This window comes from Rhinoderma darwinii, chromosome 1 (genome assembly GCF_050947455.1).
Source record: "Rhinoderma darwinii isolate aRhiDar2 chromosome 1, aRhiDar2.hap1, whole genome shotgun sequence".
NCBI lineage: Eukaryota > Metazoa > Chordata > Amphibia > Anura > Rhinodermatidae > Rhinoderma > Rhinoderma darwinii.
This window is the reverse complement of record NC_134687.1, coordinates 99522229-99548694: the sequence shown is the minus strand read 5'-3', so window position 1 is coordinate 99548694 and position 26466 is coordinate 99522229. Positions and strand designations below refer to the sequence as shown.

The 26466-nt window shown below is 40.3% G+C and overlaps 1 protein-coding gene across 1 annotated transcript in view; it reads right to left on the bottom strand.

Moving 5' to 3' along the window:
• The window catches only part of GPM6A (glycoprotein M6A), a 203791-nt gene extending 185706 nt beyond the window's left edge, over positions 1-18085 (bottom strand). Inside the window, exon 1 of the mRNA XM_075860239.1 lies at positions 17620-18085. Within this exon, the coding sequence (XP_075716354.1) occupies positions 17620-17656 (37 nt within the window). The 5' untranslated portion in view covers positions 17657-18085. The remainder of the gene's footprint in view (positions 1-17619) is intronic.
• Positions 18086-26466: the final 8381 nt, after the last annotated feature.

Below are 26466 nucleotides of genomic sequence, written 5' to 3'. Positions count from 1 at the left end.
GTAACCTAATTTGAATTCTGAACCACTCCCTCTCCGCCCAATAATAAATACAAGTAGCCATGTTATTTATGACACAGCATCAAGAACAGAACTATTTATATGGCAGGTATGAGATGATACCATCACAGAAACCTTTAACATGCCATTATGGATCCTGAACACCTAAATAGAAGATAGGGCATACTGAAAATGACTTGACACTACTGAATAATAAATCGCAGCGATAAAAACATTTGTTAAGAGTGAGGGTATGTTCAGCCGTTTTTTGGGCCGTAAACGTCACGAAAAAAGGCTGAAAATTCCGAAGCAGCACACGTACAAACATCTGCCCATTGATTTCAATGGGAGATACGGTGTTCTGTTCCGACGGGGTGTTATTTTACGCCTCATTTTCAAATGACGGCACGTAAAAAGAAGTGCATGTCACTTCCTGAGCCGTTTTTGGAGCCGTTTTCATTGACAATAAAAAAAACAGCTCCAAAAGCAGCCGTAAAAAACACAGCAAAAACCGCAAGTTGCTTGAAAAACGTCTGAAAATCAGGAGCTGTTTTCCCTTGAAAACAGCTCCGTATTTTCAGCCGTTTTTTTTTTTTAAGTGTGTGAACATACCCTTATACTGATGCTACAGATGTAGTGATTATTAACTTTACTTTTAAGGCTTTTTTATATACAGTGGCAAAAAACTTTAACTTGACTTTTTCAATGATTTTCAATGGCTTAAGTGATAAAATATCATGCTGCAGTAAGTTATCAAGTCAAGTGTCAAGATGAGGATTGCTACATCTGTAGTTATAACATGGTTGCGTTTTATAATAAAGCTGAAGTTTTATTGATTTGAAGCCTTGAGTACGATTTTCAGTGATACACTTTCAGTCTATGCTATGTAATGGCATTCTAGTTTTGGACATGGAACCGGGAAGTATATTGTGGTTCCTGGCATTTCTATCTGTAACAATATATGTAAGGTGACACTCCAGACAAAAGTTGAAAATCCAGCTTTTGTTGGGAATGGAGCAGTCTACTTCACCACCAAAGTCTCATTTACGTGGTTCCTTTGCAGTGGGAATCCACCAGTGTCTTCTCCTTGTGAGCTCAGGTCCCACGCAGAGACCCATGAACCTGAGCAGAAAATAACAGATTCCCGTGCCATGATGCTCCCTAGGACCAGAATACCTAATCAATGGGGACCATAAGTGAGACATTGGGGGTGAGGTGGGTGTCTCCACTCTGGGCAAAAGTTGAAGTGTCACTTACAGAAATGCTGTAGGATATTGAAGAGTCCAGTACACTGTCTGATATGTACCTGCCAAATAAAACAGAAGAACTCAATAGTTTTATTTATATGTTTTATTAATTGGACATAAAAAAAAACATTTAGCATGAAAGTTACAACCACAAATAAATAGCTCCACGCAACTGGATTTTACCACAAAAATTACAGTATTAAATAAATGTTGAAGCTATTTGCAGGCAACTCTAAATATCAATCTGATATACACAATTATGGTTAATGTATTCTGTTTCTTTAATGTATTCAGTATTCTCTGAAAGACAGATGGTGATAGGCTCATTATCATATGTCTACACTTTCCCTAGCTTTGCTTGAGTAAGCTGAAGGCGAGGAGACACATACTGCACGAAAACAGGTGGCTTTAAAGTAAGAAGTCACACCACACACAGGCTCCAGGTCAATTTTCTGCATAGATCAAAGTGTACCCCACCATTAATTTATATTGGGCATATAATCTGTAAATGATAATCTACTATCTTTGTACATCTTTATTACCTTCTTTGCTGCTCTTAATTATTTTTTCAGTTTACTGCTCTTACTTATTTTTTCAGTTTACTGCTCTTACTTATTTTTTCAGTTGTTTATTGTAGAAAAATATATGTTGATATGTGGAAACCATCAGCAAGCAGGCCATCAGCTTTGCTGTTGATGGATCTTATTATAACCCTATTTTTTAAATTTAAGTTATGGCTTGTAAACATTTCCGTGGAACTTTAGTTAATTTTCACATTGATATGCAGTACATATGCTTACTAGCACATAAATATTGAAATAGTTCGGTGATCCGTAATATGAATCTTAGATCTGCCCACAGTAAAAATTAACTGGGGAAAAAAAGAGAAAACAAAAAACTAAATAATTAGGTAATGACAATGTATGAAAAGTATACGAGATTTACATTTTAAGACAATGTAGCCAATGTTAAATTAGAGCTTAGCTATATTACAAGTTCACATCTACTAATAACTTCTTATTTTCTAAATAACACGATTAAAGGAGCCCTCCCACAACATTTTTTATTCTCTGGCCCATTAGAGAGGCACATTATGCAAATTATGGTGAAGGTAATCTTCTTACCGGTGGTTGTATTTGTGCGTTATTCTCTCTTTTCTGTTCCTCAGCTGTGTCATGTGACCAGTAATAGGACTCTCCAACTGACACATCATCTCATGTGTGGACCGGAAGTCAGTTCCTCTATTCATTACTGAATGAATGAGCTGAGGACCAGAAGAGAGAGGATAACTCACAAATACAGCCACTGGGAAGAAGATTACCTTCACCACAATTGACATAACGTGCCTTTCCAACGGGCCAGAGAATAAAAATTTAATTTTTTGCGGGATTGCTATAACTTTGTTTCTTATCTCCCAAGGAAATATGCTTAGGGCCACATCTTCGTATTAATGCTTTGTTCTGATGAAAAGTCATATGAGTCACATCAAGTTGTTAGGTAGCAGAGCTTTTATTATTTCTGTAAAGCCTTTATCAAGTGGAAAATTATTAAGAGTTTGGCAGCAATTGAGATTGCACTGATGTGACTGCCAGTGAGACGTGGAATGAAAATCTATAGCTCAGGTATTCATAATCACTACTCAGCAATGCTCTGTAATATCTAATGCTAATAAATGTAATTTGTACAATATGCTGCCAAATCCTGGGAGATCCACCAATTATTGAATGTTATACAAAACTTATACTATATACAATAATGTAGAGTTTATTAGAAGCGATAAATCTTTCAATAAATGTACATTCTAAAATGCCACTTAATAAATATGTACAAATGGATGTAAGGTCCAAGCTTAAATTACCAACATTATAGTACAGGAGTCAGCAACCTATGGCACCGGTGCAATAGCCAACATGCTGGGCATGGTTTGCTGGCACACTTCCCTCTCTCGGCGTCCAGTGCCGTTGTGTGCTTGGCGGCGCTGAACACAGGGAGGGAGAGCAGAGCTTTATTATGCACTTGGTGGCGCTAATGACCAGGAGAGAGAGCAGTGTTTCAATGTCTTTGCTAAAAACTTGGCAAGCACAATATGCAACACTGCTCTCTCTCTTTCTCTCTCTCTCTCTCTCTTCCTCTCTCCCTCTCCCTCTCTGTTTAGAGCCACAAGGACGGAGTTCAGCAACCACTCTGTAAAAGAAAAGGTTAGCAGAAGTTGGCAGCTCTCTCCAATGTGCACCCCTCAAGCTGGTGTTCATTAGCCGTGGTCTCGCCTATGTGCAACCCAACCCCTAAGCTGGTGCTCAGTAGCCACGGTCTCTCCTCTGTGCCCCACCCAAGCTGGTGATCAGTAGTCACTCTATCTCCTGTGTGCAGCGCCCCCACGCTGGTGTTCAGTAGCCGCGGTTTCATCTATGTGCACCCTGCAGCTGGCATCTTTGCAAAGACAGTCAGGGACAAGGGTTACACTGAAATGTAAGTTTAATTAATGATTGATTGGTTTACGTCACATACATGGTAAGAGTTTGTCTTATATGATTTTCATGTTTGAATGGCACACGGAGTACTTCATCATGGATTTCTTTTTTTTTAAATCGGCACGCCGTATAAAAATGGCTGCCTACCCCGTTATAGTATATACAATGTAAGACATATACAATACAATACATAGATATTACACATTCATAATGGTGAGTGTTTTACCGCTAAACCACGCCCCCTTGTAAAGTGTGTCTACAACAGCATAATATAGAGGTACAGATGTAGCCATCTTTAACTTGACTCTGATAACTTGCTGCAGCGTGATATCACACAACAAAAGCCATTGAAAAGTCATTGAAAAAGTCAAGATAAGAGATCTTGCCATTGTTTATTTAATGCGTTAAAAGTCAAGATAAAGACGGATACTACATCTGTAGTTATAACCATAAGCACACACGAGATCTGAAATTAATGGATCTTCCTATATTTCAGTACATATGTGTAAAGCAAGTTATCATTTTTGAGGAAACAATGGCCAGGAGTCAATCTTAGATTATCTGGTTTATCCAGCACCTTGTCAATATTTTTCACCCTAGATTCTTGGAGGTCCTCCCATTTGTTCTTCAAAAATGTAATGTATTAATTTAGCTGAAACATAAAAGGTTTTTTTTTTTGGGGAAGGAGGGGACAAAATTTATGAAGCTTACTATGTGCAAAATATATTGTACTAAAGGCGTAGATGACTCATAAGTTTTGTTTTAAAATGTAAAACAGTAATATAAAAGAATAATAGTATTAGGTTCTATTTGTGCCCCTGACAGATCCTGATTTATTCCCATGATTCATAATAGGTCCATCGGGTTTCCATTATTTTTTTTACTGAGTAGAATGGTGCAAAAGAGCAACAGAAACCTGATGGAGAAGAAGTCATGAAAGAGTGAGCAGAGCCATAATCATAAGGAATCCAAGTACATTAGATATTATGTAATTTAGATTTTTATTTTGCTAAATATAGCAAAATGTATACTTTTGTCAAGGGCCTCTGTACTCAGAGTAAGACATTATTTGGGCGCTAGGAAGCAATATTGCCGATTTTTGGCCCGAAGGAATGCGTGGTACACCTAAGGTGAACTGAGAAGCTATTTTTCCTTCATAATACCTCAGTCAGACATAGTTAGGGGCTAATATGGTTTGAAAATGTGTGCATTGAAACGGAGCCTCCTTCTCACACCATCTCCCTGCTCTATGAATTACTTATAGTGGAACAAGTCAGCCGAGAAGCAGTGGAAGAGAAATTGGGCAAATCATTTTTGGATAGGGAGTGGTTTAAGGTCTTCACCTTGACACATAAATATGTCTCCTGTAAATAACAGTATAACACCAACTAATGATGACGGGAGCTGCCCTTCCCTCGGCTTTTCGAGGGGGCAGCTTCTACCCATATCCTTGATTGGTTCAGGCAACTATTGGAGGTTCAGAAGTCTTGCAATGCCCTCTACCATCCCTTCTCTTTCCTTGTCTCCCTATTTTTAGTATATCACTGTATCTGCACTGTACTTTTCTTTCTTTGTCTTACTTTTTCTGTTTGGTTACAGTATTTGTTTTTGGTTTCCAGTAGAATTTGTCTGTGCCAACAGTTTTGATCTTGTGATTTTTAGCTTTATTTTCACCATCAGACAACCTACTGTTTTCTCCCAAGATATTCTACAGCTGTCTAACCACTTGACTAAATCTCAACATTCGCACTTGGATAATCCAAGAATTCATTTCTATGGTAAGATCTTTCCAGTGGAGATATTTGGTGAATGCAATGTCCCCAAGCCAGAAAATGTCTATGCTATGTCTATGACTCTTTAAAGTAGTAGTATAAAGTATAAAGTTATGCATCTTGGGAACCTTTGGATTATAAAAGGCTGCTTTGCTTTGGTGTCATTGACAGCATTTGTTTTAAAAAGTGCTTGTTTCTGAAACTTTTTTAATGAACATTAAATTTATGCTAAGCTTTTTGTCACACGTGATAAGATAAATAAAAACAATGCAATAGCAATGAACTGCTAAATAATTCACATTAGGACGATGAGTAATTAAAATTTTTCAAAGGCCTATAGCTCATCGCTTATTTCCATTATCTACAACAAATGGTGGCAGATACAAACATTTTGTGTTCTTGAATCCAGCTTACCAAATCAATTGACATTTCTGACAAAATATTGCAAACCCTGCCATACTCAGGTAATTCCAGGAGTTCCTAGAGAGCCCATTGAATTAAATACGACATCACTTATATATTTTATAATCCTTGAGTTTTTCTGTCAAATCAAAATGACCTAACAATTATAATACATAATTTAAAGGGCAGTACAATCCAAATGCTCTATAAGGCATATGGATGTCATTTGAATGGCCGCCATGTAATGCTACGGTTCCTCTGCAGCTGCTCCTGCAGGAGAAATAAGTATCTAGATCAGGGGTCTCAAACTTGGCCGCGTAAGTGGGCCACAAATAGAAAAAATGGGAAGTTGGCGGGCCGCATTACTTTCAAATTTGATACAATACAAAATTATTGGTAATCAATTAGTTATTTGATCTACTATAACACTATATTACTATAATAATAATAATACTACATTACTATAATAATCCTGCTAGGTTTAAAATTTGAGATATTTCTCCACGTGCTTATTTCAACAATCCAGTTTTCCAGTTTAAGTGTCGCTAAATGCAGTCCGGTGGCTCATTTGGCAGTGTTTGGCAGACACACATGTCAAGATTGGGCAGCCCCTTTTAAGATAGTGCCACAGTGCCCTCTGTGGATGCTCTCACAGTGCCCTCTGTGGATGCTGCCACAGTGCCCTCTGTAGATGCTGCCACAGTGCCCTCTGCAGATAATGCCACAGTGCCCTCTGCAGATAATGCCACAGTGCCCTCTGCAGATAATGCCACAGTGCCCTCTGCAGATAATGCCACAGTGCCCTCTGTAGATGCTGCCAGTGCCCTCTGTAGATGTTGCCACAGTGCCCTCTGTAGATGCTGCCACAGTGCCCTCCGCAGATGCTGCCACAGTGCCCTCCGCAGATAATGCCACAAACACCCCAAGTAGATAGCTTCATTGGGGCGCCCTCTATGAGTGGAATCCCCAGCCAGAGCGTTGCCGATGCTTTGGCTGGGGATTCCTCTACTGTTGGAGCCCCTGATGTCACTGTCCATACAAAGTGACGTGAGGGGATCCTCCTGGACCAGAATGTGATATCAAATGCAAACCCCAGAGCCGGAGTCCCGGAGCAGAGCACTAGTATAGGCTCTGTGCCGGAACTCTGGGGAAGCCGTTAACATCAGTGTCCATATATGGACAGTGATGTCAGGGGCTTGCCCAGAGCTGAAGTCCCGTAGCACAGCCTCTTCTAGCACTCTGCCTGGGATTTCAGCTCTGCTCCTTACATCACTGTCCATATATGGACATGGATGTCAGGGGAAACCTCAGAGCTGGAGTCCCAGGCAGAGCGCTAGTAGGCTCTTCCTGGGACTCCAGCTGTGCTCCTGACATCACTGGGACTCCTGCTCTGGGGATGACCCTGACATCACTGTCGATGTATGGACAGTGATGTCAGAGGCTTCCTCAGAGTCCCAGAGCTGAGCCTATACTAGCGCTCTGCCCGGGACTCCAGCTCTGGGGAAGCCCCAGACATCGCTGTCCATATGTGGACAGCGATGTCAGTAGATTCCACAGGGTCCCGGAGCAGAGCCTATACTAGCACTCTGCCTGGGACTACGCACTGAGGAAGACCCTGACAACACTGTGCATATATGGACAGCGATGTCAGGGAATTCCAGAGTCCCGGAGAAGAGACTGTACTAGCGGCTCTGTGTCATGCGGGCCACAGATGACAGCCCCAGGGGCCACATGTGGCCCATGGGCCGCGTGCTTGAGACCTCTGATCTAGATCCTGCTCCACCAATGATAATAACAGATCGCCGGGGCTTATAAAAGTCAGACACAAAGCAATTTTAAAAAGGTGGACGCCAAGGTTAAACAAACCCTTTAAAGCACATTGTTCATGCCACATCCATGCCAAATGAGAATGCACTTCCAATGCCCAGTAAGCAATTTTTTTTTCCAAAAGTCTTTATTGAAAAATTATTTAAAGTTACAGACAATAAGTATATAAATATATAGAATATAGATATAGATATAGAATGTAAACCTGAAAGCGCAACAGGCGCTTTTTCCAACAGTGTAAAATAGAATTGCCTTAACATAATTAATTAACGTGATTATGAAAAACAAACCATGGTACAGACAAGAACAAAGCATGGAAAAGTATCACAAGAAGATATAGTCATGTATAAAAGGTATAACACATAAACCCATGAACGATTAGTTTTAACTGGTAGAACATTCTCCCTTGAAAATCTCTGTGCTCATCATTCTAGTTGTTTCAAAATCCCTAATGATCCTTCCCAATTCTCAGTATGGTACCAAGTGGTATGTTGAAATTTTACTACAAGGTCCCAAATTTCAGTTTGTGAGAAATGTGCTACAATAAAGGTTTTGCTTTGTATCGTTTAGTCTCTACCCTGTCTACAAAAAGATAAAGTTTGAGCCGGAAGGTAATATCTGCCATTAATGGGAACTAGGGGTAAGGCGGTTTACGCAAAAGAAAGCGTTGAGCCATCAGCAGAATTATTCACTTTAATGCGAGAATTTGCTTCCCTATCTGGGCAGCAGAAGCTGACGGTGCCATGCTCGACAGGGTAGTTTGTATTTTTAGAAAATAGGCGTGATTTTGGTTTGTTTGAATTTCCAGAAAATGTGGGCAATTTTTTGAAATTTTTTGGCACGAATATTTGTTGCAAACTAAACCAGCTCCAAGGTGGATTAAAGTTAGACTTAAGTGTCTAAAGATGCACCAAATTTATTATCCAGCATGAGCCACTGTGATAAATATTTTTATTGTATATGAGAGTCTGTGCATTACTGCAACCTATGTATGCCCTATCCAACAGAATAGATATCCATGCTTTCTCCTGTACTGTTATCTGGCAGCATTATCTGATGGCACTAAGTCTTTGAGAATGTGCCGTCTTTAAGAATATCATAAACTTAACTAAGGGTACTTTTACACGGCCCCGTGTAAACGAGCACCGATCAACGAGACAGCTCGTTGATAGGCACTCGTTTGCTCCTTTCACAAGGAGTTATGTATAGAGATGGACGCTCGTTACTCTGATCGCTCGTCCACATATATTTCTATCATGCCGTCAGCACGTCTCCCTGTTTACACAGAGAGATGTGCTTCTGACAATGATAATAATTTTTGCATTTAAAAGCATTCAATCAGCCGATGAACGAGTTTGCTCGTTCATCGGCTGATCATTGCCCTGTTTACATGAGCAATTATCGGGAACGAGCATTCTGTGAATGCTCGTTTGCCTGATAATTGCCCGGTGTAAAAGGGCCTTTAGTCCACGTGCATACTTAGACTCTGTGTGTTTTGCTGCTATTGAGCATGCTACGTACGTAAGAAGCAATTGGCTCTTGTAGGAGCTTTGTGTATTGGCTAAGTCCGCTGACTATCAAATGTGTCTGAATGACCAACGATACACCAAGTCACCTCATTGGCTCCTGTGCGCTGGTCCTCATCTAGAAACGTTCTACGAGGTTTTATAAGCCTCAGACTTGCGGTTTCCGTCGCCATTTCTCCATTGTACCCCTTAAGACGTAATTTCAGCGAAACATGTCGGGGGGCTTTGTTGAATGTTTTTAACATACCATCAGCTCAGAATCAACTCTGGGATAGCGGTCTGCTGACGCTTCCCTCTAGTATAGTCAGTATATTAATTCTACTGCTGTTAGCAGAGACTGACCATTACATCTATATGAGTGATAACGTTTCTGGGCTCATGGGTTGGTTTTAGAATATAGGCTACGTGCCTTTAAAGAGGCTCTGTCACCAGTTCATAACATCCCTATCTCCTACCTAATCTAATAGGTGCTTTTATGTAGATAACTACTGTTTTGTTTTGTTTTTTAAACTTTATTATTGACCAAGTTATGAAAATTTTTAGATTGATGCAAATTTTTTCAAAATGCCCAACTAGGCGGTTTGTTTTCTATTCACCAAGTGGGCGTTGTGTAGAAAAGTGTATGATGCTGACCAATCAGTGTCATACACTTCTCTTCATTCGAGCCCAGCTTGACGTTTATCCGAATCTGCAGCGGCTGGAGGCGATGACTGTTCAGTCTTCCGTCGCTTTGGTGAAGGACCTGCGGGAGGAAGTGACGTCACAGCGTGATCCTATCCTACCTGGGCACTGGTTATAGCTTTGTTCCTCCTGATCTTAGTCCATGAAGGCAATATCAAAATACTACTACAATAAATACTGAGACTAAGGCTTCCGATTTCGGCAGGGTCGTCCGACAATCTATTGTATATGTGAACTTCCTGATGTCAGGTTGTTATCTCATGTTGGATTTCAACATGCCTTGTCCTTTGTTCCCGCATGAAATAATACGCTGCTAGAGGGGTCTGGTAGAGTTTATTACCCTTCCTCCATTAATATAAATTTGGTTGAGCAAGCATGTTCATGGTAGAGATGGAAGCAATAGCTGTTCGGCCAAAAGACATCTAATGTGTATGGCTAGTTTAAAGGGTTATTCCCGTCTTAAACATTTATGCCATATACGTGAATGGAGGGAGCCGCACCACCTCTCCATTTATTCCATGCTGGATGAGGTTCTAGAGCTAGAGAAAGAACTGGGGCTTGCATCTATCAGACATATACTGTGGATATGCAATAAATGTCTATGATGGTAATACCCCTGTAACGCAGATGATGCTATTCAAAACATATCCTATGTAAAGTCAAGGAACTCACAAAAGTGTTCTTCACAAAAGAAGACAATATTGAAATTTGTGGCATATTTCCATGCGATTATATGGGAATGTAGTCTCTAATAGTCGTAATCCTTTAGCAATATATTACAACAATGCAGACTCTTTTATGTGAATTGTAATTCAAATTAAAAAGTCTGCATTGTTGTAGAGCTAAGGCAAACTATAAAGCAAATATGTAGATATATGTAGGTAGAGGACCTACAAATATGTAGGCCCTCTACCTCATGATGCTAATAAACAACAGAAAATCTCAAGTTCCTTCAATCAATTGTCTCCCTTATAACATGTCATACACTGAACAGCCATAACATTAAAACCACCTGTCTTATATTGTGTAGGTCCCCCTTGTGCGGCCAAAACAGCTCTAAACTGTTGAGTTTATAGACTTAAAAAGACCTCTGAACATGTCTTGTGGTAACTGGCACCATGATGTTAGCAGCAGATCCTTTAAAGTTGCGAGGTGGGGCCCCATGGATTGGACCAATTTTTCCAGAACATCCCACAGATCTAATTGAGATATGGGAAATTTAGCGACCAAGTCAATACATTGAACTCTTTGTCATATTCCTCAAACCATTCCTGAACAAATTTTGTAGTGTGGTAGGATACATTATATGAAAGTGGCCACTGCCATTTGGGATTACTGTTGGGATGAAGGGGTGTAATTGGTCTGCAAGTTTTGGCAGGTGGTACCATCTAAGTAGGTGTCAAAGGAACATCCAAATGAATTCCCAGCAAAACAATGCCCAGAGCATAAGACTGCCTCCACCGGCTTGCCTATTCCCATGCATTCTGGTGCCATCTCTTCCCCTGGTGAGTGACGCACATGCACTGTCCAAATGATGTAAAAGAAAATGTGAGTCAAATCAGAGGACCTTCTTCCATTGCTCCATAGTCTAGTTCTGATGCTCACGTGCCTATTGGAGGCGCTTTTGATGCACAGGGGTCAGCATGGGCATTAGGGTGTGCCTTTCTACCATAGCAAGCGTTCATTTTTTCTGAATTTTTTTCTACGGTAGCTCTGCTGTGGGATCGGACCAGATGGGCTAAATTAGACAATCCAACACTGCGGCAAATATCAATTGCTGTATGGCACCAAATAATTTGCCATAATTAGCTGGAGTAGTTGATGGGCTTATGCTACATCCCTGGGGTCTAGGGCGTAGAAGGAATTAATGTTTGCAACCCTGGTGGTCTAGGACAGAAAAGAGGTCAATGTCTGCAACCCTGGTGGTCTAGAGGAAGGGTTAATGTCAATATACCTGGCTTAGGGTAGAGAAAGGGTGATTATTGCATATCTGATGTCCAGTGAGTTACTCACCCATCCAGGCTCCAACATTGTCCCAAGCAGGAAGGCTGAGGGTAGAATGGACAGACTTCTCCCCTCCTCACACAGACCGCTCTCTATGCCCCCCCCCCCCGTTACATAGACTGCTGCCCTCTAGACCCCCGTTAGACTGCTATCCAAGCCCCCATCTTTTACACAGACTGCTCTTTATGCACCCCCTTTGTTACACAGACTGCTGCCCTTGCGCCACTGTGTTACACAGACTTCTCTCCATGCCCCTATTTCTCACACAGACTGCTCCCTTGTCCCCCCATTCTCAGAGACTGCTCCCCATAAGCCTCCGTCTCACACAGACTGCTCTCCATGTCCACCTCTGTTACAAAGGCTGCTCTCAATGCTTCCCTCTCTCACAGACTGCTCTCATACGTCCCTCTCTTACAGACTGCTCCCCATTCCCCCTCTTTTACAAAGACTGCTCCCTATGCTCCCCTCTCTCACAGACTACTCCCCTTCTTCTTTCTGTTACACAAATTGTTTCCATGCCCCCAATCTCACAGACTCCTCCACATGGTCCCCTTCCTCACACAGACTCTGTTGCAGGAAGTGACACATTGATTGTTCAGCTTCCTGTTTCCTCCCTCCACTGATCATAGAGATTAGTGCAGGGAGGGGATAAAAAGGACTGATCAGCTGTAACTGTAGCTTCATCAGCGCTCTGTCCAATCAATAAGGGAAGAGCTCAGGGAATCTGCAGGAGCACAGACTGTCTCTGATCAGCGGGTTTTGCTTAAAGGGAATAGTGCCCATTACCCTGTCACCAGTTCACCGGTTGTCCTTCCTTGAACGACTTTTGGTAGCTACTAACCCCTGCATACCGGGAACATCACACAAGACCTGTGGTTTTGAAGATACTCTAACCCAGTCATCTAGCCATCACAATTCAGCATTTATCATATTTGCTCAGTTCCTTACACTTGCCCCATTTTCCTGCTTCCAACACATCACTTTAAAGAACTGACTGCTTCCATATTTATCCCACCCCTTGACAGGCGCCATTGTAATGAGATAATCAATGTTATTCACTTAGTCCCGTAAGTCGTTTTAATGTTATGACTGAACGGGGTATATGTTTGGTTTATTTAAAAAAACAAATAGTGACATGATACATAATAAGCAACTATTTTAACCCCTTAATGACCAAGCCTGAAATGGCCTTAATGACCAGATAAATTTTTCTGTTTTTGCCTCTCTGCATTTCAGCAGCTATAACTTTTTTATTTTTTCATTGACGTGGCTGTATGATGCCTCATTTCTCATTTTATGCGGTAGAATTAGTATTTTTTTTTTGCAGTTTGGGGGTAGAAAAAAATTATTTTTACGGTGTGAATATAGGAAAAAGCGATTCTCTGGATTGTTTTTCTTGTTTATTTTTTATCCCATTCACGTTCCACATTAAATAACCTGTTAAATTAATTCTTCAGGTTATTGCGGTTGTGTAGATACCTAATATGTGTAGGTTTTTTGTTTTTATGTAATGTAGGGGCAATAAAATATATTTTATGCAAAATAATGACACTTTTTTGGGACATTTTTTTTATTTATTTTTTGTGGTTAATTTTTTAAGGGATAACTTTATTTATAACTTTATTTTTTACTTGTAATGTATTAGCATACTCCTGTATGCTAATACATCATACTGTGTCACTTTGACACAGGCAGCTGTTAGGGAAGCACATAGTGTGCCCTAACAGCAGGCAAACTGAACAGACAGCCCTGGGGTCCTTTCTAGGTCCCCAGGGCTGACTGCAGAGGGATTCCCTGGTCTCTGATCATGTCAGCGGGTTTCTGATGATGCGATCAAATAGGGGAGTTCCCTTTGATCATGGACCGCGGCAATCAAAGGATTAAACAGCTAGGGTTGGAATGTTTTCTGAACCCAGCTTTATTTAGCATGCTGCTCTAAGATCAGCAGCTGTCAGTTACAGCTCCTGCTTAGAGGATGAGCGCTCACAGGAGCACTCATCAGCCTCTTCTACAGCGACCCCAAAAGACGACGCTGTAGACTAAGCACCTGCACCGCCTACTGTCAAAAGACAGTGGGCGGTCGTTAAGGTGTTAAAGAATCTAACTTTTAGCATAATATCTAATATTATCTACACACATACGGATGTAGTCATTTTTATCTTGACTTTAAACGCATTAAATACAAGAAACAAGAAACTTTAACTTTACTTTTTTAATGGCTTTTCAATGGCTTTTGTTGTGTTAACTCTTCAAACTGCTGTATTCATAGACAGAAAAAATAGCATATTCGTATGGCCTTATTTGGAAAATCTATTTTAACAAAATTACGCAATTCTGAGTTAACAGAGTGGCTTGCAAAGAATAGCTATTTTTCTTTCTCTCTCTTTCTTTCTGTCCCTATTTCTTTCTCTCTTTCATTCTTTCTCTCTTTCTTGCTTTCTTTCTTTATTTCTTTCTCAGAGCACATCCATGAAATACTCAGACAGCCCATTGATTTCCATGAGCGCTATGTAAAGCTTAATTTCTCCTGCGGTGGTGCTGAGGGAGAATTGAACACTTGTCATAGTTCTACATCCACATCTGAAGATGGGACACATTGACTCCAGTTTTGGCACGTCTAACGGATTGACAAAATTTATAGTTTTTCCAATCAGCTTTATGCAAAGTGAGGTCTAACTGAAGATTGTATGGGTAGTTTAAATGATATATTTTTTAAATTGGGCCCTTAATTCAGAGCTCTCACCTCCCAAAAAAAGTTTATAATATACCCAATCAGACTTTAAGAGAGAGGAAGCGCAAATGGCGGTAGATTTAAAACAAAATCTCAGAATCACCTTAGTGAGGCTTAACCTGCATCTCTGTCGCCATGCAAACAGAGCTGCAGTGCAAAGTATAGGGGAGAAACATATGTAGCCTGGCCCACCGATGAGATCAGACTACCTCAAACTCACTTCAGTGAATGCTGCTTAGCCTGATCATAGATCCGCTCTAATGGAGAAGATAAAAAACAGCCAACACTAAACAAAAATTTGGGAGTTAAGCATTACTCATAAATATGACGTTACATATCATTATATTGCTGACACTGGACATCTGCTTTTACTGCCTACTAAAGGTATATTCCTTATCCTGACAGAACATTTACCACGATCATGATGATACTTTCCATCTAGTGCCTTATAATACTTTCCAATGACACCTATTGTACAGTATGTTATTGTAGTTTTTTTGTAGTTTTAACAGTGAGATGGAAGCTTTTCTCACAATCACATAATAAAATACTATCTTTGGTGTAGGAAAATTGTCCAGTATCAGATGGCTAAACTAACACTGATACATTTTCATATTCTTTATACACAAAGAAATTTAAATTCACATCTGAAATATGATCAAAAATCAATGTTTATATACAAAGCAATTTAAATTCAGAATATTATAACTCTCTAGGGCTATGTTTACATGTAGAAGAAATGCTGTGGATTTTCCGTCCAGATTTGCATAGGGAAAATCCGCAGTGGAATACAGTACCAGCAAAATGAATGAGATTTGAATAAATCCTATCTACTCGCTGTGGAAATTTACCACTCAGAAATTGCACATCTTTCAATTTGCTGCATGTCAATTTCTGCCACAGATTGGTTGCGGAATTGTTACAGATTTTTCCCATTGAGTTCAATGTAGAATTAAAAATTTGCAACAAAACAAAATGATTGTGTATTTGGCTGTGGATTATCCGCGAAACATCAGCAAAATATAGAGGTGCGGACAATTGTAAAATAAAAAAACTGTTTAAAAAAACCATTAAAAAAAACTATACTTAGCTTCCCAATCTTTTACTGATCTTCTAGTAACACTAGCCTGGACCCCTGCAGGGTTCTGTATACTGGCCTCCAGCGACGACATGTCATGTATACACATGACCACTGCAGCCAATCAGAGGCTGGGTGCCAGTATACAGAGACCATCAGGGGATCCGTCTAGCGCTACCAGGGGAGTGGCAAAAGATTGGGAAGGTGAAAACAGATTTATTTATTTTTATTTATTTTTTATTTTTTTGCTGATCCGCAATGGCAAATTTGCAAGCAATTTGGTATGGATTTTCCACTGTGGAATTCCGCACGGCTCCATCCAGATTTGCTGCAGAAATTTTCCGGTACATGTGAATGAAGCCTAATAATATGGGACTATCACCTACCCACAGTAGGCCTTATACCTTATTTGTAGGTCCAACCTAGATGTACTGAGTTGGGACTAGTGACAAATCTGAGACCTGAGGCATGAAATTGTGAACAATTAGTGTCTATCATAAACTTCAGGGACAGATCAGAATTACACAGCTACCACAGGATGTCAGTATTGTAGAAATCACTGGATCTGTAAATCTTCATTCTATGCATTTTAGGAAATGGAGGAAATAAAAAGTATAGAAGACAAAGCCTAAATGTTATCCATTCTACAAGCTCACATTTAGCAAATAAGCAAAATAAACTCAAATGTAAAGAAAATATAATTTTCCTATAGACAATATTTTGTTGTATACAATACATTACAATACACAGACAACAATGTATTATGTAAATATAGAAAATGAAACAACAAAGCAACAGTGTCAATCATGACGTTTGGGCTCCTCGATTAATTATTAAATTGTATCATGAGATTTAAAAATCTTACAATACCAAGTAAACAATACGTCAACATGGCCCCCAAAATAATGGAATTTTTTTTTTTTTTCCTGAAGCATCATGTTGTCTGTATTACTTCATAGCTACACACCACTGTATTTTTTAATTAAAACGCATCAATCACTTTCTGATTATTATTGATTATGGTTTCCATCATAGCCCAGGTCAAATCTAATGAATAAAATGTATACATATTGCAATACACCTGCTGGAAGCAGGTTACCATAATCAAGATCCCCTTGAATTTCATGCACAAAGACATAGAAAAACAAGTCAGCATAAAAAAACAGGATTCATTTAGCGTAAGTAGGTCAGGTCTAATGAGAGAGAGCAACACCACAGATGAAAGATGTGGCAAATAAAAACCCAGTGACCAGTTTGCATAATTCCCCAACACGCTGCATCAGCTACTAAATATAATCATTTAAAGGCAAAAATAAAACCTGCAAAGCAGATTATTATAACGCCAATTCTGCAGAATTGGATAATGTGCGGGTTGTTGCTCACAGCAGTAAACAAGCGGTGTACGGTGATACAACAGTAATGTAACATGCAGTAAAACAGTATAGTAATACACAACAGACGAATATGTACCATGTCTAAAAGAACCGTAGTATAGAACAGAGACAAATAATGGTCACCCCTCTAGCTCTATGTAAATCTTCATCCCAATTCTTTTGCTCCATTGAATCATGGAATTAATGGCTACATTGACTTCTTTGTGAGCCCAGCTACCTATCCATATTGTCAGTGTCTGTTGCACAGTTCACACTGAGGTTCTAATTTTTCCCAGCAAGGCAAGCGTGAAAGGCTAAAATAAATGAAGATTTGTGTTCTTCAGATGGGAACAGGTTCAGCGCCTTCTCCACAGCCTCCGTTACATAGCTGTGTATGTATGTGCCAGTATTGCCATATACAGTGCAGAAAAGGAATAAGAGGGTTTTGCTAATCCTGGCAGCACATATTGCAAGGCAAGAGGATATATAGTAATCACATAAATACATTACCTTTCTGTGTCTGTCCTTCTTCCATGTTTTCCTCCATGTCCACCTCTCTCTTGCTGGAAAGAAACTATTAAGAGCTGTAATGAGATGTAGCTACAGTGTCTATGTGGCTGTGCACCTACAGCAGTGGCTGAGCGAGCCTTGTGTGCTGCACACACTCCCTCACTGCCTGGCTTTTGCTTGGAGACAGCCTGTCAAGTGGAATTTCATTCAAATTATTCTTCCATGAAGATGATCAATTCCTCTGCTCAAAGCTTGCCATTGTACACACCAGTACAAGCAGGTACTGCAACTGCTTCTCATTCAGTTATATATGGGAAGGTAGATAGAGAAGCTCAGTTTTCCTGTCTCCGGCTACAATTGCACATACAGTCTAGAAGCTAAGGGTTGTATTCTGAGCCTGAAATTGGGAACAATCTGCAGTGAGAACAGATGAAGGGGCGTATCTCGACTGAAAGCAGACCACCAACTGCAAATACCCCCTACTTGCTGGCAAAGTGGAAAAGCCCAAATGTCTGTGGGCTCTGTCTGCTGCAGTAGGGGCTGTTCTCCCAATTAGACCCATTACAAATTACATGCTTTGCTGGTTCTATGTGTTGCTTTTATTGATCACAATGCTATTTACAGCCCCCGAGTTGCAATGTACAGTAAATGGGGGAAGGAATTAGGTGTGCAACACAAGCATGATGTCACCGAGAGATACAGTTATAGGTTGGCACACTTGTTTCATATATACATTGCTGGCGGGCACTGGAATACATTGGAAATGAAAGGACGGATTCCTTTGTCTTTACACCACAGGGAAGGATATATAGTGCCAGTGCCATTTTGAGGGAGAATGTGGAAGCTTGGGAGTCTGATTGGAAATGCAAATCACAATCTGCAGTCTGAGGAGAAGGGCAGCGTGTCTGCGTCTGAGTGACAAGCTTTTCATTTTCACATCTCGGGCAATCTAGAACATTTCTCAGGTGGCGGTTTCATTCTGTACAACGCTTCTATGTGCCTGCTTGTTTACAGCACACTAGAAAAAAACTGCCGTATTTCCCACTGAATACCCTCTATTAAATAAATAGTATTCAGTGGGAAATAATAAATAATGACTTTATTAAATTGTATGTTATTTATTATGTGGTCACAGTAAAAATTATTTACAGACACAAGAAGCAAAAGCAGCAGATTATGGGAGGATTCTTCCAAGAATTAATAAAAGACTGTGTGGAAAATTTTCCAGAAAGCTGTTATTTAAACCAAATACTATACTATTGGCTTTTATTTATTGTTTCAATAAAATAAAATAAAAATATGTTGTTTTTTTTTCCCTTTATAGTTAAAGGAAACCCCCTGGCAAGAAAACACAGAGGCCTTGGCTAGTTCAAAAGCCACCATCTATTAATAGTCACGAAACTACCACAAAAAATAATTAGAATGAAAAAAACATTATCAGAATTTAAACTAACGCTGGACATTTACCTCATGACTAAGGATCTCGAGAGATAAGATTAATATATTAAGTGGGAGCTGAAGGACAGTGTTAATCAGACCAAGGGAGCCTATTTGACTACCTATGTGGCCTATGGAAATAATAGTTCATTTTCCTACGAGAGGTGATGTGAGGAAACAATTGACCAGAGGGTTTCGTTTTTCCTTCCTCTCGGTCAAACAGCTAAGTCTGAGAAAAGTTCAACTGGAAACGTCTCTGTTTTCAACCTCAGAAAGTATGTAACTGGGGAGAGATTATATTGGGGGATTTAAGTGGAGTACTTGACCCTTGTCCCCAGGGTTGGGTCCTCTATACTAAAGTAGGCAATATTTGAGAGAAATAAAATCACACAATTCTCTGAATTTTCCATGTGTCTGTTGAAGGGCCAGGGTCCAACTAAAAGTGGCCACGGGCAAATAAATTTGATGAAACATGTTTATTGAGCGGAACCTGCTAAAAATGCACCGATTATTACTGTAGCTGTAAGTGATCAGCCAGATATATCAATTTGATGGCCATCTCCCATGTTTCCCAAATGACTGATGATTAGGGGGGCAAAGTATAAATTTTGTAATGGGCACCTTGATTTCTGCCCCTATCATACAGTGCAACACAAAAAATATTTATTTATAAGAAACACTCTGAGCAAAATTATACACTCTGTTATGCCTAGTGCAGATCCTGTAGAATAAAGGGAATCCTTGTGTTAGAGCCTGTTCACATCAGCGTCACCTTTCCGTTCATGGGTTCCGCTAGACCTTTCAGTGGGAGGAACCCATGAACGGAAAGGCAAACGGAAACGATATCTTCCATTTGCATTACCATTGATTTCAAAGGTAATGCTTCCTTTGTAAATGGTTTCTGTTTGTCTCATGTTCCATCAGGTTTCCTTTTAATGGCGGAAATAATAGCATAGTCGACTGCGATATTGTTTCCGCAAAAAAAACGTAAACCATGCAGAACAGAAACAAACGGAAACCATTTAGAACAGAAGCATTACCATTGAAATCAATGGTAATGCAAATGTAAGCTATGGTTTCCGTTTGCCTTTCCGTTCGTGGGTTCCTCTGACGGAAAGGTCTAGCGGACCCCATGAACGGAAGGGCAACGCTGATGTGATCACACCCTTATCATCCCCTCAGGTCCTGTGCTAGGCATACTACAGTGTATCAGTTTTGCCCGGAGAGTCAATTTTACACCAATACAGCAAACTGTCTAAATTTGTATTAGTTGCCATTTTCCCCCGACACCATCCCTCATATAACTCCAGTGTGTTTGGAATTTCTGGTTTATTTCAAGACTATATTGGTGGATACCAGATGAAATAGAATTATAAATGATTAACTGCCAGGTAAATTTTTATTAAACATTACCTTTAAAAAAAAGACAAAAGATGCACTATGTACAAATTACTGATAAAATAATAAATGATTGTACTATGATTACTTGAAGTTATAGGTCAAAGAAATTTTGGTCTAAATGGCTCAGGGTAACTCATCTATAGACATGTCCTTTTCAAACAGTAAATAACACCTGAGACACTAAACCTGAATATGCCTTAGAGCACTGTATTCATGTTTTATATGCCAAGTTCATCTATTACACATTTTTTTCTTTACATAAATAGATCTTATATTTTCCTGTGTCATCCATATTTCATTGAATTTTCAAAGTTCGCCCATCCTTCTATTCACAGATCCTAGGGGGCTTTTCCGGCTTGCCTCCTCTGGATCGTGACCCCAAGAGTCTACATGTAGTGATGTGTGAGTCAATCCTCTCTGACATAAAAAGCACAGAAACGCAGTAGTCATACACTCTTAAATATTTTAGAATGAAAATGTATCTATGCACTGGCAAACTCATCCACTCCTTTCTGGTCCTCAGCTGTGTCATGTGACCAGGAATAGGACTCTCCAACTGCCACAGCGTCTCATGTGTGGACAGGAAGTCAGTTTCTCCATTCATTCCTATAAGACTCACATCGAGGCTGTGATAGTAATGAATAGAGAAACTGACTTCCTGTCCACACATGAGACGCTGTGTCAGTTGGAGAGTCCTATTCCTGGTCACATGACACAGCTGAGGACCAGAAAGGAGAGGATAACTCACAAATACTGCCACCGATAAGAAAATTACCTTCACCACAATTTACATAATGTGCCTCTCTAATGGGCCAAAGAATAAAACATTTTGTGGGAGGGCTCCTTTAATAGCACCGTATGCAAAATGTTTCTATACTGGTAAAAGCTGTGTAGAAAACATGAGTTCATGTTCACATAGGTTATGTTCACATCACATAGGGGGACTATGTTTGGCATATGCCAAAAGAGTGTCCCTTTGGCATAGGTTTGGCTGATATGCATTGGTTTACCTTTGCCTCAACTATACTGTTCAATGCTTTTCAATACAACTGTTTGCACAAACAGAAAATAACGTATACCTCATGGTATACGTTTGTTTTCTTTTCAATGGAAGTCAATGTCAGGTGTTTGCATCTGTATAGGCAAACAGTTGCATAAGTCTGGGCCATACGTTATAGCGATCCCGCCTAACGTAGTGCCCAAATGCAGTGTGAAACTAGCCTTAGTGATTAATACAGCACAAACAAACGCTGTACAAATCACGCTTTGGAACACATTTCCTAATCTACCAAACATTCGTCATCCCTACAATTAATTTCTACACTTCTACAAAAGTGATAGTGAACAAAGTGAAGTCCCATCTGGTGTTGATTGGTACTTTGTACTGTATTCCTTACCAGGAATGTACCCTGATGGTCAATATAGAAAATGGTAGAACAGTTCTCTACACTGGCATAGAGCTTACTGTTGTGCCAGTCTTCATAAAAGTGCCCCATTGTGCCCATCTTTCTTTCTATTGAAGAAGCCAGCAATCAAGGGGCCTGCCTTTAGAGATAGAGGCATAACTTCAGGGGATGTATGGGCTCTAGTCGCACCAGGCCCCTGCTACATAGGAAAACACTTATATTGTACATAGCATATGAGTTGGGGGGCCCTGCTAGAGACTTTGCGTTAGGACCCACTCACATTTAAGTTATGTCTTTCACTTACACAGAGTGGATTAGTCCAGTTTAACAGACCATTAATATAGTTACCTGAGGCCAGCTGAGGATCATACCATAGATTACACCCTACCCGATTAGGTTACTGAGTAGAGTAGTAGAGGCTTATTGTCCTAGCAGGGCCGGGATGAATATAAGGCAAAGTAGTCGGTTGCCTAAAAAGAGTGCAATTTATAAATTTAAAACCAAGAAAACAATACTCTGTTTTTACATTTGTTTGTACAACCCATTGGACACTGTGTCTGAGCTACAGCTGATGCAGTAGGTTTCAGTGTACGATGTGAGCTTCCCTCTAATGACTTTTTGAGAAAACCGTGATACAGGAATAGACTTTTATTGCTTGAAAAGTGCCTACGGGAACCAAGTAGTACTTCCCTGTAGAGAAAAGCAACTGATTGAAGGGAGTGAGAGAAGAGGAAGAGGAGCTGCTGGACCCTAGTACAGATATGAGGTAGGGTGGCCAGCTGGCCTTGCACTAAGAACTACACATGTGTGGGGGAAATATGGTGTGTAGGAAAAAGAGGAATATATATTATAAATAAGAACCCTAAGGTTTGTTGGGAGGGTACACACATGCGACAATTAAAGAAATGATTGTCCATCCGACAGCTATGATGCCAAATTCAGGGGGGCACATTCTGAAATATACATGGGGCGTCAAAAGAATTTGGGCATCAAAAGAGCTTGTCCTGCCTCCGTATACTAGAGTGTCTAAAGCTGACCATACACATTAGATTAAAAGTGTTGGTTGGATAATGTATATGGAGGTCTTCAGGCACTTTTAGTGGCAGATTTTGTGGGAAAGAAGGATCGGGCATGTCGCATTTCACTATGCTTGATCCTTTGTTTCTCCAGGAGATAAACCACTTGTTCTCTTCTCTCCCCATTGAAATAAACATGCTTGCTCTACCAAGCTAAGTGTGCATGGTTGTGGTGGATTTGGGAGGAATAGTCAAACAAGCATTTGGCCGAAAGTATCCATATGCCAAAGTCGGCTAGGGGAAGTATGGAATGGGCTCACAGATGCCAGTGTCGGCTGTATGTTGCAGCCGACACTTCAAAGTAACGAGCGGCATCGCGCTCGAGCGCGGTCCCGCTCGTTTAACTCGTTAAATGCTGCGGTTAATACCGACCGCAGCATTTAAATCATTAGAAAGAGGGGATGAGCCCCTCTAACAGCTCATCGCGCCCCCCGCAACGCAATCGCGGGGGGGCGATGGTTGCTATGGCTGCCTGGGGGCCTAATGAAGGCCCCCAGATCCGCCATCTTTGTGCACCTTTTAAGCACATTAGTATTGCAGTATATCGGGCAAGCGATCTAACAATCGCTGGTTGAAGTCCCCTAGGGGGACTAATAAAAAAAAGTGAAAATTAGTTAAAGTTCTTTTTTATGTAAAAGAAAAATTTAAAATTAAAAGTTAAAAAACCTTTTCCCATTTTCCCCCTAGAGCATAGTAAAAAATAAATAAATAAATAAACATAATTGGTATCGCCGCGTCTGTAAAAAGTCTGAACTATTACAATATATCATTATTTAATCCGCACGGTGAACGCCGTACAAAAAAAAATATTGTAAACGCCAGAATCTCTATTTTTTGGTCACCTCATCTCCGACAAAACATGAAATAAAAAGTGATCAAAAAGTCACGTGTAGACCAAAATGGTATTATTAAAAACTACAGCTTATCCCGCAAAAAAAAAGCCCTCATACCACTTAATCCACGGAAAAATAAAAAAGTTATGGCTCTCGGAATTTGGCGACTCAAAATAAATTTTCTTTTTTACACTTAGGTTTTTACTTGTAAAAGTAGTAAAATATCGAAAAAACTATATATATTTGGTATCACCGTAATTGTATTGACCCACAGAATAAAGTTAACATGTTGTTTTAATTGAACAGTGAATTCCGTAAAAACGACGTACAAAAAACAATGTCGGAATCGCTGTTTTTTCCATTTTCTACCCCACAAATATATATTTTTCCCGTTTCCTAGTACATTATATGGCACAATAAATGGTGCTACAAAAAACGACACCTCCTCCCGCAAAAATCAAGCCCTCATAGTACTATATCGACGGAAAATGAAAGAAGTTATGGCTCTTGGAAGGTGGGGAGGAAAAAACGAAAATGAACATCTGAAAAAGGGCTTCGGCGGGAAGGGGCAGGGCCGATTCTAGCTTTTCTGCTCACTAAGGCGAAAATAGAAATGGCGCCCCCCCCCCATCCACAAACAAAAAAAAATAAAAATCCTAAGTAAGAAACAACTTGTAAAACTAAACAAAAGAATTAACACTGTGTGAACAAAAAAATACATTATTGAACATCATTGTTATAAGCTGCAAGGTCTCATAATGCTACAGGCAATTGTGTAGTAAATATCCCTATATTGCATCAGCTCTAAGTACTAGTAAAATGACCAGGGCAACGTGTATCCAAAATGCAAACACAAAAATGAAACAACAGTGTCAGTGTTCAAACTTGTTTCAGGGCCCCTTTAATGGCTCTTTACAGTCAGTACAGTAACGCATGCTGCACTTTTTCTGTCCACGTCTGTTGGATCTGTACAACCAATCCGTAATATTTGTAAACCAAAACTACACAGACCGGACTAGGAATGAATGTAATCATCGAGCTAGTAATATAATCTGAAAACTATTCACTGCATGTTCAGGCCTTAACCCCTTAATGACCGCCGATTAGCCTTTTCACGGCGGTCATTAATGGGCTTTATTCTACAGCGCCGCTATTCCACGGCGCTGCATTACAATAAAGTAAACAGAACAGGGAGCCGTGAAATCTCCCTGCTCTCAGCTGCTGGAGGCAGCTGAGGGCTGGGGGCGTCCCTGCTCTGCCGTGTGAGATCGATATTCGTATCGATCTCACCCGTTTAACCCCTCACATGCGGTGCACAATAGCGTGCACCGCATCTGAGTGGTTTTGGAGAGAGGGAGGGAGCTCCCTCTCATCCCTCTTACACCCGGCGATAAGATCGCCGAGTGTCTGTGTCTGCGATGGCAGCTGGGGGCCTAATAAAGGCCCCCAGGTCTGCCTGTAATGAATGCCTGCTAGGTCATGCCGGAGGCATGATCTAGCAGATGCCTGTCCGTTTTAAACGGACAGGCAGTAATACACTGCAATACAAAAGTATTGCAGTGTATTATAAATGCGATGGGATGATCGCATATGAAAGTCCCCTAGTAGGACAAGTAAAAAAATTAAAGTTGAATAAAGTTAATAAAATAACGACCCCGACTATAAAGCTGTTACATTATTTAACCCGCACGGTGAACGCTGTAAAAAATAAAATAAAAAACAATGGAAAAATTGCTGTTTTCTGTTAATCCTGACTTTAAAAAAATGTGATAAAAAGTGATCAAAAAGTCGCATGTACTCTCAAATGGTACCAACAAAAACTACAAGTCGTTCCGCAAAAAACAAGCCCTCATACAACTGCATCGGCGGAACAATAAAATAGTTATAGCTCTTCGAATGTGACGATGAAAAAACTTAAAAAATGGCTTGGTCATTAGGACCCAGAATGCAAGCAGGGGGAAGGGGTTAAAGGGGTTGTCCCAAGATTAATTGTTATCCTCTCTCTACAGGATAGGAGATAACATGCTGATCAGTGGGGGTCCCTCGTACCACTGAGTTAATGACGCTGCAGGTCAAGCACACAACCTGCCGCTCCAGTTACTCAGGGGTACAAAGGACCACCGTTCTAATTATCAGTGGGGGTCCCAGTGGTCGGACCCCCACCGATCAGCATGTTATGTCTTATCCTATAGACGGGGGGTAACATTTAATCTTGGAACAACCCCTTTAACTGCAAGGGGCAAAAATTTATATTTAGAAAAAAAGGAATTTGGAACAGTAGCAAAGCAAAAAATAAATAAATAAATATGTACCAGCAGTTTATACACCGCACAGATCCATATATAGAAGCAGTGAATATACCGCACATATAAATATATACCAGCAGTGAATGTTATCAGCCACAGTCCGCCCTTCTCCTCCTACTCTCATCCAATAACATGTGGAGGCTGAGGAGAGGTGCAGAGTTGCCATACTCACTCGTTAGACGCGCTCTCTGTATCGTGGTCCACAGGGGCGTGCGCTTCTCCGCTGCAAGCTCTGTTGTGAACTTGTGATATTCTGCACACAGGGGCGGATATAGGATTGAAATCTAGGGCAGGGGTGGAAAAACACAAATTGTGAACAGACCATATTTCCACCCCCCTTCCTCCCCCTAACACCACCCCTATTGAACTCTGTCACCTGTCAACGGAA